Below are 12,224 nucleotides of genomic sequence, written 5' to 3'. Positions count from 1 at the left end.
GGCAAAAATATATATAAAAAACAAACATTTCTTTTGCTTTCCTATGTTGAATCTCTTGTATTTTGTGCCTTTATAGTACAACGCCATCTGGTGGATAGTCTAGGTCAATATCCTCATCTCTACCAGTAAGCTAAAAATTTCCTTTTCACTTTAATGAATATTTAAACCAAAGAAACTATAGAATCTTATCTCTTCATCATGTCATACATAATTAAGGTTTTTGAGTATATATTCCAATTTCCCTGATATGTGCTTTTCACCTTTTTTTGCATCTCAGTAGAGAAGCAGAGAGTGGCATGACTGCGTGAATGTACATATTAACCTGTGTGGCACATACAGCTATCACATGCTATGAAAATGTGATTGGATGCCCACAACGAGCCTCTCACAATTATCATCAAAGGTAATGGAACCTATGGCCATATCTGAGGGATAGAGTAAAGGCAAGAGGAAAATAACCACACTGCATTTTTTTCTTTACGTTAATTACCATTCCCTTTACACAAAGAAATTAAATAAAATGAAAACTACCGGTGCATGGTGATCCAGTGGTTTCCACTGTCGCCTCACCCCTCTGGGACCTAGGTTCGAGTCTCCGCCTGGGTCACATGTGTGTGGAGTTTGCATGTTCTCCCCGTGTCATCGTGGGGTTTCCTCCGGGTACTCCGGTTTCCCCCCACAGTCCAAGAACATGCTGAGGCTAATTAGAGTTGCCAAATTGCCTGTAGGTGTGCATGTGTGAGTGAATGCTGTGTGTGTGTGTGTGTGTGTGTGTGGGGGGGGGGGGGGGGGGGGGGGGGGTGTGCACCCTGTGCTAGACTCCAGCCCCTTCTCCCCTCCCTACATCCCTCCTCTCCCACACCCCCCCTCCCAAAAAAATATCTTTGAGAAGATGGATGGAAGGAAACATTTATTATTATTAAACAGTTGAATTCTAAGCCACCTTTTTCATACCACAGTCCCTGAATACACCCCCCAGCAGCTCTGTGGATGCGCATTTCCGCTTTCTCATTTCAGGGGCTGTTCACATTCTTGCACTGTGTCTTTAAGGAGAGGTAAGATACATTTGTGATTCAATAATTAGCACTCGGTTTAACAGTTTGGCCAAATCACGTTTTTTTCAATGGCTTTTAGACAGTGCATGTAATTTAAAAAGAAGTGAAGAGATGCGAATTGTTTATAGAAAGCTATGCTGTTAATAGCAGTGATTGCACTACACAGCCAGAGAAATTCCCTTTATCTGTACATTGAACATGAAGAGGAGCTGTTTGTAATTCAATGCAGCTTTGTTCCAACAATACTAATAGCATAAATAATAGTACTAATTGCATGTTTAAAGACATTGGTTACTTTCATGTATGTGTGCTACAATGTATCCATATATATATAAATATAAAATGTTAAAAATAATATAAATTATCCATCCATCCATTTTCTGCAACCGCTTGCCCTATTCAGGCTTACAGTGATTATAATGTATGATGTACACTTTGTATGTGGGCTTAATTAAGCATTTTTGGATGTTGTACATATAAATCACAAATATTGTTCAATTATGTAAATTTAGTCGTCACAGATACATTGTTATGGCAGTGTCCATCAATTTTCTATACAAGCGTGTTAGTAATATACGTATTTAAATGTTTAAAATAAAACTCTGTGTGTCTTATAGTGAATTTGCTAAAGAAAATAAGTGAGTCTATGCCCTTTGATGAACAGGCATTTCATCCAGTGCGTCTGCCTTGTAGCCTGGGTTTCCCAGGAAAAGGTCAGGGTCACTTTGACCCCAGATTGAATACGGAGTTAATGAACATGAAGTAACTCAGTTCATGACTTCCGTTATCTACTATATACTTCATACAGTTACTCTCTATATTAAAACCATTGTACAGTTTTCTATGGGAAAGTTAGATTGAGAAGGTGTTTCTTGTTTCTTAATTTAAATTGATACTACCGGTGAGCAAAAAATACAGAGCTTCCTTCCAAGAAAACTCTATTTTCATAGAGTTGACATATTATCTGAGGAAGTGACCAAGCCGCGGGTTGCATTTCTACTCGGGGTTTTCCTACAGGATATCAGTACAGAGTGAAGAGAATACGACAGATTTTGGCTCGGTTCACGACGGCCAAGGAAGAAATGTTCAAACAAGCAAATCCGATGCGTAAGTGCGACATCTACCGGAACCATTTGTCTAATGCGTAAAAAGCGACTGAGAAAGGGTTGTATTTATTTTGCTGAAGATTTTGCCCAAGTTTGCGAGGAGTAGAGTGCAGGATCAGTGTGCCTGTAACAATCATTCTTAGGGGCAGTTCTTAAGCATTCAACAATAAAATCGCTGATAGCCGCGGTACTCGAACCGAGACCTTGTTCTTAGGAGAGCCAGACGCCGTCAGATCAAAGTCGCCTTACTGGTAACACATTTTATTTTTTGGCATAATAAATCACAGAATTGGATGCACTCAGCAGCATAGGTACCTGATACAGATCATCTGCCAAATCAATACTTATAATGGAAAATAAATGAATTATACTGGAATCATATCCGGAAAATCAGCTGAAAAGCACCATAGGAATTAATGGTTAGTTAAAGCTTATTTTTTTCTTTTAACATAATAGCGTTTTCCATTTATATACATTTTAAACGATTAAGTTAAATGCAAATGGCGTATTTTCACTTAGAAAATAAAAGACCGTTTTCCGTTAAACGTGCCTCCTACGAAGGATATGGTGTGGAGATGGTAACGGCATTTCCACATTTAATTGACTACTACGGATTGCAAATTATTGCTTTAACTTCTATAAGGTGAACCTGCATAATCGCGCAAGTGAAACTTGCTGAATGAAAATATGGTCTGCAAAATCGATTAGAATATATCAGTTGTTGGAATAGCTTACATTTCGAAATCCTGATATCCAGTTTCAACTGATACGATTTATCTCGGCCAAAATATAAATATAAGCCGTACGCCGTATATTTTGTCTGTAAAAAGCGCAGCATTTTAAATACATACAGGTGTACATCCTGTCACTGCGACTTCTGTCTGATGGGTCAAACTGTGCGCAGAAACTTATTGGCTAGTACAGTTAAGATGGGGCTTCTGGCTTCAAGAGCAAATAGGTACAAAAACGTGCGCTTAAAACACATTAAGGACTATTATTAAAACCACAAACACGAGATAATGTGAAAGTAATAGCTGAAACGCCTAATTGTTGAATATCAAAAATTAGCACTGGAAAATGCGAGTTACATAGCCGAAAATTAGTTTCTGGCAGGCCTATTTAAATTACATTAAAAATAGGCAACGGGTCCCGTTAAAGGAATGCATTGATTTCATATTCCCCACAATTTAGCATTTCAGAATAAAACAATGTCCCGATCGTAAGGTACAGTGAGACACTCGTATGAAAGCTTATGAGCGAATGGTAGTGTGAAGAAGTGGGAGCCGAGTGATGATCGTACCTGAAGCCGCGCTCAGGTTTCATTCCTGGCATCGCCTGCGTCAGAGACAGCTGCCCTGGGACGCAGAGCGCCTCGGAGAGAGCGGGACGCCAGCTTCTGGGCTGAAGACTTAACAGGCTATTATTTGCTTTCTTTGGAAATATACGTTTACTGTTTAAGGTAAAACCAATTGTTTCCTGCTATCTGTGTGATTTGTTTCGCTTTGATTTGTCTTTTAAATGTTTTTTTGCTTTTGCTCTTCTAAAGGCGTCTTCTGACAGTCGCAGTCTTTGAAATTAAAACAGTGCAAGATTGCCAATGAAATTCAGATTACTTTGTGATGTAGTTTTTTTTCTATTTTCTATTCATTATATTTCCTGCTTGTTTCATATATATTTTTTTCTTAATAAGGCCTTAGGTTGAAATATGCTGACTTTATGTTTAAGCTGAATTAGTACTTAAAAATGATACTGATTTGTTTGTTCGACCATTTACCTGGCCTGATCTTTGTGTTCTGTACATATTATGTGCTGTGGATTTGCAGAAAAAATAATAATAAGTATAATCATAGTTCTGTAGAAATTCCATTGGAAACTGTTTATGCCATGAGAACCGGGACAAAATGCCCTGGCGATACCGCACATCGGTCCTCGCATATAATGTTGCTTTTCAAACCGTAAATGTAATTTATTTAATATTTTAGATGTGTAGCCTAGTGGAAATATATGTGGTGCAGACTTACATGATAACCAAATCCAGGTAATTTTCTGCAATGGCAAACGTAAATAAGTTAAGTGGTATAGGTAAAAGTTTATTTTACTATATTATTTGGGAATAGTTACTACTTTAAATTGTCTATACCTTTGCTGAAGAACTAGTTTTTGGGCCCATTACTGCTTGTTGCATGTGGTATGCTGTTCATTTTTTTCCCCCAGATGGGAAATGTGATGGGGAAATCCCATGTGATTGTACCTGTGTATTTTTAATACTGGCTCTGCTTATATGAAAAGAAAATTTCAGATATGAAAAGAATTCCTGGTGTGTTGATTAGAAAACAAGCCAGAAGTTTCTGGAGGCTCTGACAACGGTCCTTTAGATCATTATAAATCACTGTATCTGAAGAAGAATGAAAGACTGTATGACAAAGCACACTTGGAGCATATCCGTCCCCGGGAAGAGCACTTAAATATGAAACCAAGATGTATCTATGGCTGTGGAAGCTAGGTGGCAGGGAGTTGCATCATTGTGGGAAAAGACCAGCACCGGTCACCCCAGTCATTCTTCTGCACCTGAACCTCATCAGGTGCCTTATTACTAGAACAAGGCTTCACTGCAGTCATCATCTCCCACAATCCATGCAGATCAGAGCAAGGAGGTAAACCGGATTTGCCCCAAGTTGTTGTTTGACATAGCGATATAAATGCCTGTTACCCGTGTCTTTGAGTAAAACTGAACGACCTCCCACAAAAAAAGGAGGAGTTACTTCTATCGAATTTGTGCATTACGTTCCAAGAATAATTTTGTGCCTTACGGTCTTTTTTTGTCATTAACATGTAAAAGTGGAAGGGAATGAGTAAAAATAACTAATATTTAGCCATTTGAGTCAAGGGACATATTAATTTTGGCTTTGTTTTGTAATGTAATCTTTATTTGAAGATAGTTCTAGAAATATGTATTCTAAATATACAGTATATGTATACATAAAGGATGTTGTCGTGCAGCAGGTTGTTTGGTTAGAGCTTGTGGGTCTCGTGTTGGTGATACTCCTGAGCATGTGGTCAGAGTATATCTTAGAGCAACGTCTCCTTCCTGATCTCTGGAAAGTCATTGGGTAGGTGTGTGATCCTGCAGAGACGTCGAGGGGGTGGTGGGCTCTAATTTGGACATTTATAGATCCAGTATGTTTTTCTGGTGTAGTGAAAAACCATACTCCTGTCCCACCATGGACTTCGGGTTGTGTACCATAGGGGTGAAGGCTGTCCGCTTGTGGTGAGGGCACCGGGCTGTCTGTGAGTGTCCCTGCATCGCATATACTTGTGGGTGTGGGGATGCTGGTTTTGAGTTACCTATACCCCTAGAGCCACGTGATCAATTGGCTATCCAGCAATGTCCTTTCCTCAGGTCAGCAAAAGGTGAAAAGGTGCTCTAAGTGTTGGCAATTTTAATATTCGAGGATACAGTCTTTATTATCTTCTTGTGAGTTAATGTGTTATTTTGACCTAATCTAAGCAGTTTACCAGTTTAGTGTGAAAAGAATGAGCTACATGGATTATTTAGTTTGTCTACTCCATCACTCCGTTTTGAAATTAAGGTATGATGACATTGGTGACAGCTGGCCAAGGACAGGTTTAAGAGGCGGATTTTCTGTTTTGGGTTTGTTATCAGTTATTATGTATGTTTAACATTTGGATCTTTGCGATACAACAATCTGCTTCTTTGGAGCAATGAAAGTGTGCAGTTTGACCTGACTTACAGTACCTTGCGTTTGGCTTGCATAATTAATTGCTGAAATATTAGCAGAAACTTTATGGGTCTCAAAAAGCTCATCTGACATTTAGCTTTGAAGGCATTTTTCTTTGAACTTGGTCCAAGGGCCTTAATTTGGATCATGCAGCCTCTTGAGAAACTTACCACCCATTAATCTGCTTTTTTTTAAGCACTAACATTGGTAATTATTAATTTCTACATAGAAATCGCTTGTTTTGCATATTTTTTTCCTCCCTTAGTTGAAAGGCATCCAGTTTAGTGCCTGTGACTGTGTGTGTGTGTGCGCGCGTGTGTGAATGTGTGTGCGCGTGCATGTGTGTGGGTGTCCGTGTGTGTGTGTGTTTGTGTGCACATGTGTGTGTGCGTGTATGTGTGTGTGTGTGCGTGCGTGAATGACCTTTGATGGGCTGGCTTACCATCCAAGTATTACCCTGCAGTGTACCCTGTGCTTCCTGGTTTAGGCCCTGGGCTTTTCTACTTCCCTGAATTAGATGAGTGTTTATGTGAATTTCAGGGAGAGTAAAAGGGGCATAGACACATCACATGATAGGCGAGGCAGCTAATGCAGAACACAAGCGTGCACAATGCATTAGACTGAGTCACCAGGCGACAGGCAAGGCGATGAACAGGTTAGAAGGCATATGCTTAGAAATGTGGCACTACTGTCTTTCATTTATGGTTTAGATATGCCTACAAATCTGCTTTTGGAAAAAGAATCCAAGGAAAGTAAAAGCTAACATGGGACAGGTATGAATAGTCTCTTGGCACAATAGGGTCGGCACAAAAATCTAAGCCAAATCGGTTGACCTAAAATCCCAGAAAGCTGCGTACTGTCAATATTAATTTAAAACTCAAAAAACTGTCAATTATAAAATAATCTATTATGTTGCAAAAAGCATTGAGGGGTGACTTGATTATATCCATACATCCATCAGTCTTACAATCGATTATCCAGGATTAGATCACGCAGGCTTATTGATACATGATCATTTGTTGTGTTGAGGTGGGAGGGGACAGTTCTAGTAGTTCCCAGTATTATTCAACTATTAGTTTCGATAAACGGTATATTTATCCATATTTGTCATTTAGTGCATAGTCAGATCTCAGTGACTTCTTTGCAAGATATAATACTAGTTATGTTAGATCAGAAAGCAGCTTTTTAGTAGACTATGTACAAATAAAAACCTGTTGTAAAAATAAAGGAATTACAATATGAATACCATCCATACCATGATGGAAACATGCTTAGTTTTACATAGCATGTCATTTAAAATCAACAGAAGCTTTTTAAAATTAAATAAATCCATGGTATATACATTTCCCCCCACAGCCTTATACTGAATAAGTATTTGGAAGATGGAGAGATGGATGGATGTGAATCCAGTACTGACTATGTGGATGAAATATGGCTGGATATATAAATTCCAGAATTGGGATGGAACTAACAGCTATTTGATCAATAAATGCATATGGAATTAGCATGATTATTCATAGTTCGCAAGGGTGTGAACCTCTTCTAAATGAAGTTGTTTGTATAAATAAGCAGGTATAGTTCACACACTTTCATGAGATATATGAGCCCCCCTGCTTTCCTGGGTAAATGAATGGTCTAATGCCTTTTTTAACACTCTTAGTATATGTTGACTATGGATAATGTCATCTGACTATGACCAAGAATGTCCTGCTGCCAGAACACACTGGTACTGTTCAAACAAGGACCAGGGCATACTGGCTGCCTAGTGGGCTTCAAGTACCTATTGAACACTGGTTCTAACTGGTGGCTATCTGTGATTCAGATAGTATTTGGCTCTCTTGAGCTCTGAAGTCATGGTCTCATGTACTTCTCCATCATTAATGATGGGTGATTTGACAGAATCATTGGTGGAATGGGGAGGTGTCTGTTAGCTGTTTTGTAATGGAAAAAAAAATCTGATATAGTCTTACTTTGGTTATCGGCTATGTATGACTGATGAAAGTGAAAGTATAAAATTTAGTATATTAAAATGTCTCATTGCAGGAAGTGCTTGGTCAATTACTCTTGACTATTTCCTGGGTTTATAAAGTAGGCTGTCAAATTTTTTTTTTATATAACTTTGTAGTGGTGAGCAAGAAGTAACTGAATGTTGCAGTTTTTACGTTGACATTTTTGAAACGACTAGTTATTTTCAAGTTAAAATGTTTAAAACTAACTTAGACTGACGACAAGTTAAATATAACTTTATGGTTCTGTACCCATATTTTGCAACTGACATTCAGAAGCTGCTATAATTTGCTTATCCTTGTTGTTTATAAATTTGTTTCTGGTTGCTGTTTGTTAGTCCCTCTTTCCTATATATGAACATAACTTAAGACACCAGCTGCTATTTTAAAGCTTTAAATAGTGATGCAAAAGGCTGGTACTAATTAAAAAACCAGCAAAATCCCATGAATCACTTATAGTGACCCTGTTTTTATAGGCTAGATCAAACCAACTGTTGCACATTGAGTGAGTTTATTCAATGTATTTCCTAAACCAAAGCACCCTGTAAAGTTTTATTTATATATTTTTATTTATATATATATATATATATATATATATATATATATATATATATATATATATATATATATTAATATCTACATATATATATCTACATATATATATAATAAAATATGACACTAGATGCCCTCCCTGCCCCCGCTTGAAGCATATGAGAGTGTCTTAAAATAAGAGGAGAAACCCTGTTTGGGGAGGGGGGGAGTTAATCGTCGACAAATATGGCACAGTGAAGTTCAATAGTTGTGGGAAAATTGCACAGATGTCCATATTTGGCAGGAGACTGGCAGAAGCTGGTGGTTTTGGGGGTCTGGAGGAGCAGCCAAAGGAGAGCCAGATGAGTGGCAGTGCGGCAGCAGGCTGAAATGGGCTGGTCCTTTTGTGAGCGAAGTTGGCACATGGGTCTGTTTATTGGTGCAACGTGAGGGAGCGCAAAGTCTCAGCAAACCCGGAATGAGCAGAGCCGTAGCGGGGACTGTGTAACCTGACACCTTGCTGTGATTGCCAGCAACAGCTGGGCAACCACCGTGTCTGGGTGTGTGTGTGTGTGTGTGTGTGTGTGTGTGTTGTGTGTGTGTGTGTCTGTGGGTGTGAAACCTGTGTCTCACACACACCCTACCCTAAAATATTGTCCTCACAGGGCCTCAAAAAGGGTGACCCCATTCTGTCACTATGAGCTCAGTTGTGCAACCATATGCATACGTGTGACAGGAATATAAGAACCCATAATGATATTTTCATACAGATATAACGATTACAAATAATATCCCTATTAAATTGCATTGTATGAAATGTACCATTACATTATTTTCTAGTTAAGTGTTTTGTACACAAAATCCGCTGAAAGTATATTTAAATGTTATCATTTCGTTCATTTTAAGTATTCTTCAGTGCATATTGGTAGTATGTTTTTGAATTCTGTGTGTTTTTGTTGGGTGTGTCTCGAATGCTATGGGGGTAAATCCAACTTGCATAAAAAATGACTTACATAAGGGTTTATGGAACGGATTACTTCCGTGAGTCCAGAACTACATTTAGAGTAATGTCTCGTGGGGTGATATTTCATTGGTCAAATCAATCCAGCAACCATTCGAAATTAAAACTTACCGTACTCAGGTTTCCGGATTAGCTTTGAATCCCTGTAATTAAAAAAAAAAAATGTATTGAGTGAAAAAGAGCCGCTTAGCCCACTGGGTGTGTGGCTCAGTGGGCTACGCTTCTGTGCTTGTGATCCGAAGGTCGCTGGCTGAAGCTTGGCCTTGGTACAGTTGCAGGGGCCCGTTGCACAAAACAGCTTAAGTATGACACTTAAGGTTTAATTTCTCCTTAGCCAAGGGATTTATTTAAGGGTGTTGCACAGAATCCCTTAAAAGGTTTCCTTAGTTAAGGAAAACATTAAGGGATTTACAACATTGAAAGTCGTTTTACAGCAGTAGAATTGTCCTGTTTCCATATATGCTTGCATTTGCACCTGCTTGCGATACCCATTATCGCCTCACAAAGTAAAAAAAAAAAAAGGGAGGAAAAGATTATACTTTTGGAGGAATACAATAAAAGAAAGAACATACTAAAAAGCAAATATAATCCGCAAATAATAGCAAACAGAAAACAATGAATATGGGAGGAAATTGCAATAAAAATTAATGCAAGAAGTCAGGTGAAAAGGTCCATCCGAAAGCCCAAGAAAATAGAACAACTTATCTGTTCTGGCCAAAAAAAGAGATCACTAATTGCAGGAGAGAATGCGACAAAACTGGCAAGACTTACCAGTTTACGTTAACCTACAACTTCAGATTGGTTAAATGACTAAAGGACTTGAGGGAACGGTTAACGTTAGTCTGTGTTGCTGACAGTGAAATAGATCTCTGTACATAAGTTGCTCATCTTCTTTCAACAAGTTATTAATACACATTAAAGTATTTAAGGTATAGATATAAAGTAGACTGTAAGGGTGGGTAACCTTATAGGCTATGGTTAGTTAGCGAGCTCGGCTGAGCGTGAAACCGGCTTAACATTCTATGACACTTGCGTTTAGACTGCAACCTAATGTGCTAGAAAATAAATAATTCATTCACCATAACACCAAGATATGGAGAAAAACTTATAGAATTTTAAGGAAACCTTAAGGAGGATCACCTACAGAGAGCAAGATGGGAATTATTAATAATAATTATTATATACTTAACTCTCACACCTACCCTGGTCAAATTGACCCCAAAGGCGCATGTCAGGTGACTTCTCATGTAACATAATTATTGTAGGAGCATGTAAGAGATAACAGGGTGGATTCAGTAGATTTGGAAATCACCCACATCACAATCCAGTATACCATTGCTTCTAAGGCATCGCATAACAAAATGAACCTTAATCATGGCTTGTTAGGGACTTTGTAAAGCCAGCCAGTGTTTGGTAAGTCAAGAATGAATTCAGGACCAGGAAGTCAGTGATTTAATGAGACGATATGCATGACGGTTTACATCATAAACATTTCCAGAGATTACAACATTCAATGTGTCATCTGTCTGGGGGTCCCACGAGGGCTGCGTTGATCAACATTGTTTTATAGTTTAATTTTAATAACACTGGAAACTGTGTAAGCAGACAGGAATTTTGAAAAGGTCCCCCCCCCCCCCCCCCCCCCATTGACCAAGTTGCCATTTTACTCTCTGTTTCCGTGCAGCTTGTTGTAGTAAAATCCTGGAGTGGCGTGAGTTCTTCGCAATGCGAAGATGGCCGGCCTTCTCAATAATGCTGATGTCTTCCGCCCCTTCACCACGGAGTCCCTGGCTGAGATTGAGAAGCGGATCGCGGAAAAGGAGCAAGCACCGCCTCCAGAGGAGTCTGAGGAAGAGACAGTTGGGCCCAGCAGGGACCTGGAGGCTGGCAAGAGCCTGCCCATGATCTATGGAGAAACACCACCAGAGTTTATGAATATTCCCCTGGAAGATATGGACGACTACTATAGCACACAGAGAGTCAGTCCAGAATGCATGACAAGTGGTTCTATGGTCTGAGGACATCCAGGACTTAGTCCAGAAACTGTAGCGTATCATAAGATGGTGATACTACCTGTAACAGTGGCTACAATTTCCAGGGCTTTAGTAAGAACATTCAGGGCTTACGTTTTGTTAGCTCACCCCTTGGTTGCGCCCACGCCCACCACCATGCTCACCATGCACTGCAACACCCAGCATGTCCAGTTTGTTACATCTCACAGCATCAACAAGACACAAGTAATGTGACAGTGTTCATAGCAACCATGCAGACAACACCACTCTAATGGGAACTATCAAGGAATGTCTGTAGTACTGTACATGCATTGTTTCTGTTAGATAGGCCTGTATATATATGTGTCTGTGTGTGTGTATATGTGTATATATATATATATATATGTATATGTATGTATATGTGTGTATATATATATATATATATATTTATATATATGTATATATATATATATATATATATATATATATATATATATATATATATATATAGTTAAAGCAAAGTAATCATGACTTTTGTTGCCTTTTTTATAAATGCTTTCTGACAAGTTTCAAGAGGACCCGTTGCATTTAAAATTGGATTCAGGTACAGTCGAACCTCGTTACTACGTACAAGACGGGATATCAAAAACATGTACGTTATAAGCATAGAACGTTGTAACCACTTAATGCAAGATGGATGAAAGAACTCACGAAATATCCATGTAAATGATAAAACTTTAATAGAATAGACCCTTAAATTGACTTCAAAACAAA

General features: G+C 38.7%; 1 protein-coding gene across 9 annotated transcripts in view; it reads left to right on the top strand.

The window, feature by feature from the left end:
• LOC125742960 (sodium channel protein type 4 subunit alpha A-like) overlaps positions 1-12,224 on the top strand; it is a 47,709-nt gene that overhangs the window by 4,014 nt on the left and 31,471 nt on the right. For 2 of the 9 annotated variants that reach the window (XM_049015468.1, XM_049015469.1), the window contains one exon: positions 11,144-11,438. In XM_049015468.1, the coding sequence (XP_048871425.1) occupies positions 11,193-11,438 (246 nt within the window). In that variant the 5' untranslated portion in view covers positions 11,144-11,192. Of the gene's footprint in view, positions 1-1,017; positions 1,056-2,045; positions 2,163-2,673; positions 3,621-4,692; positions 4,816-5,154; positions 5,272-5,347; positions 5,450-11,143; positions 11,439-12,224 lie in introns of those variants that run through there. The other 7 variants (XM_049015467.1, XM_049015471.1, XM_049015475.1 and 4 more) reach the window with 7 other exon arrangements.

This window comes from Brienomyrus brachyistius, chromosome 5, assembly GCF_023856365.1.
Source record: "Brienomyrus brachyistius isolate T26 chromosome 5, BBRACH_0.4, whole genome shotgun sequence".
Taxonomy (NCBI): Eukaryota; Metazoa; Chordata; class Actinopteri; order Osteoglossiformes; family Mormyridae; genus Brienomyrus; species Brienomyrus brachyistius.
Note: the sequence above shows the minus strand (reverse complement) of the source record. Positions and strands in the feature narration are given on the sequence as shown.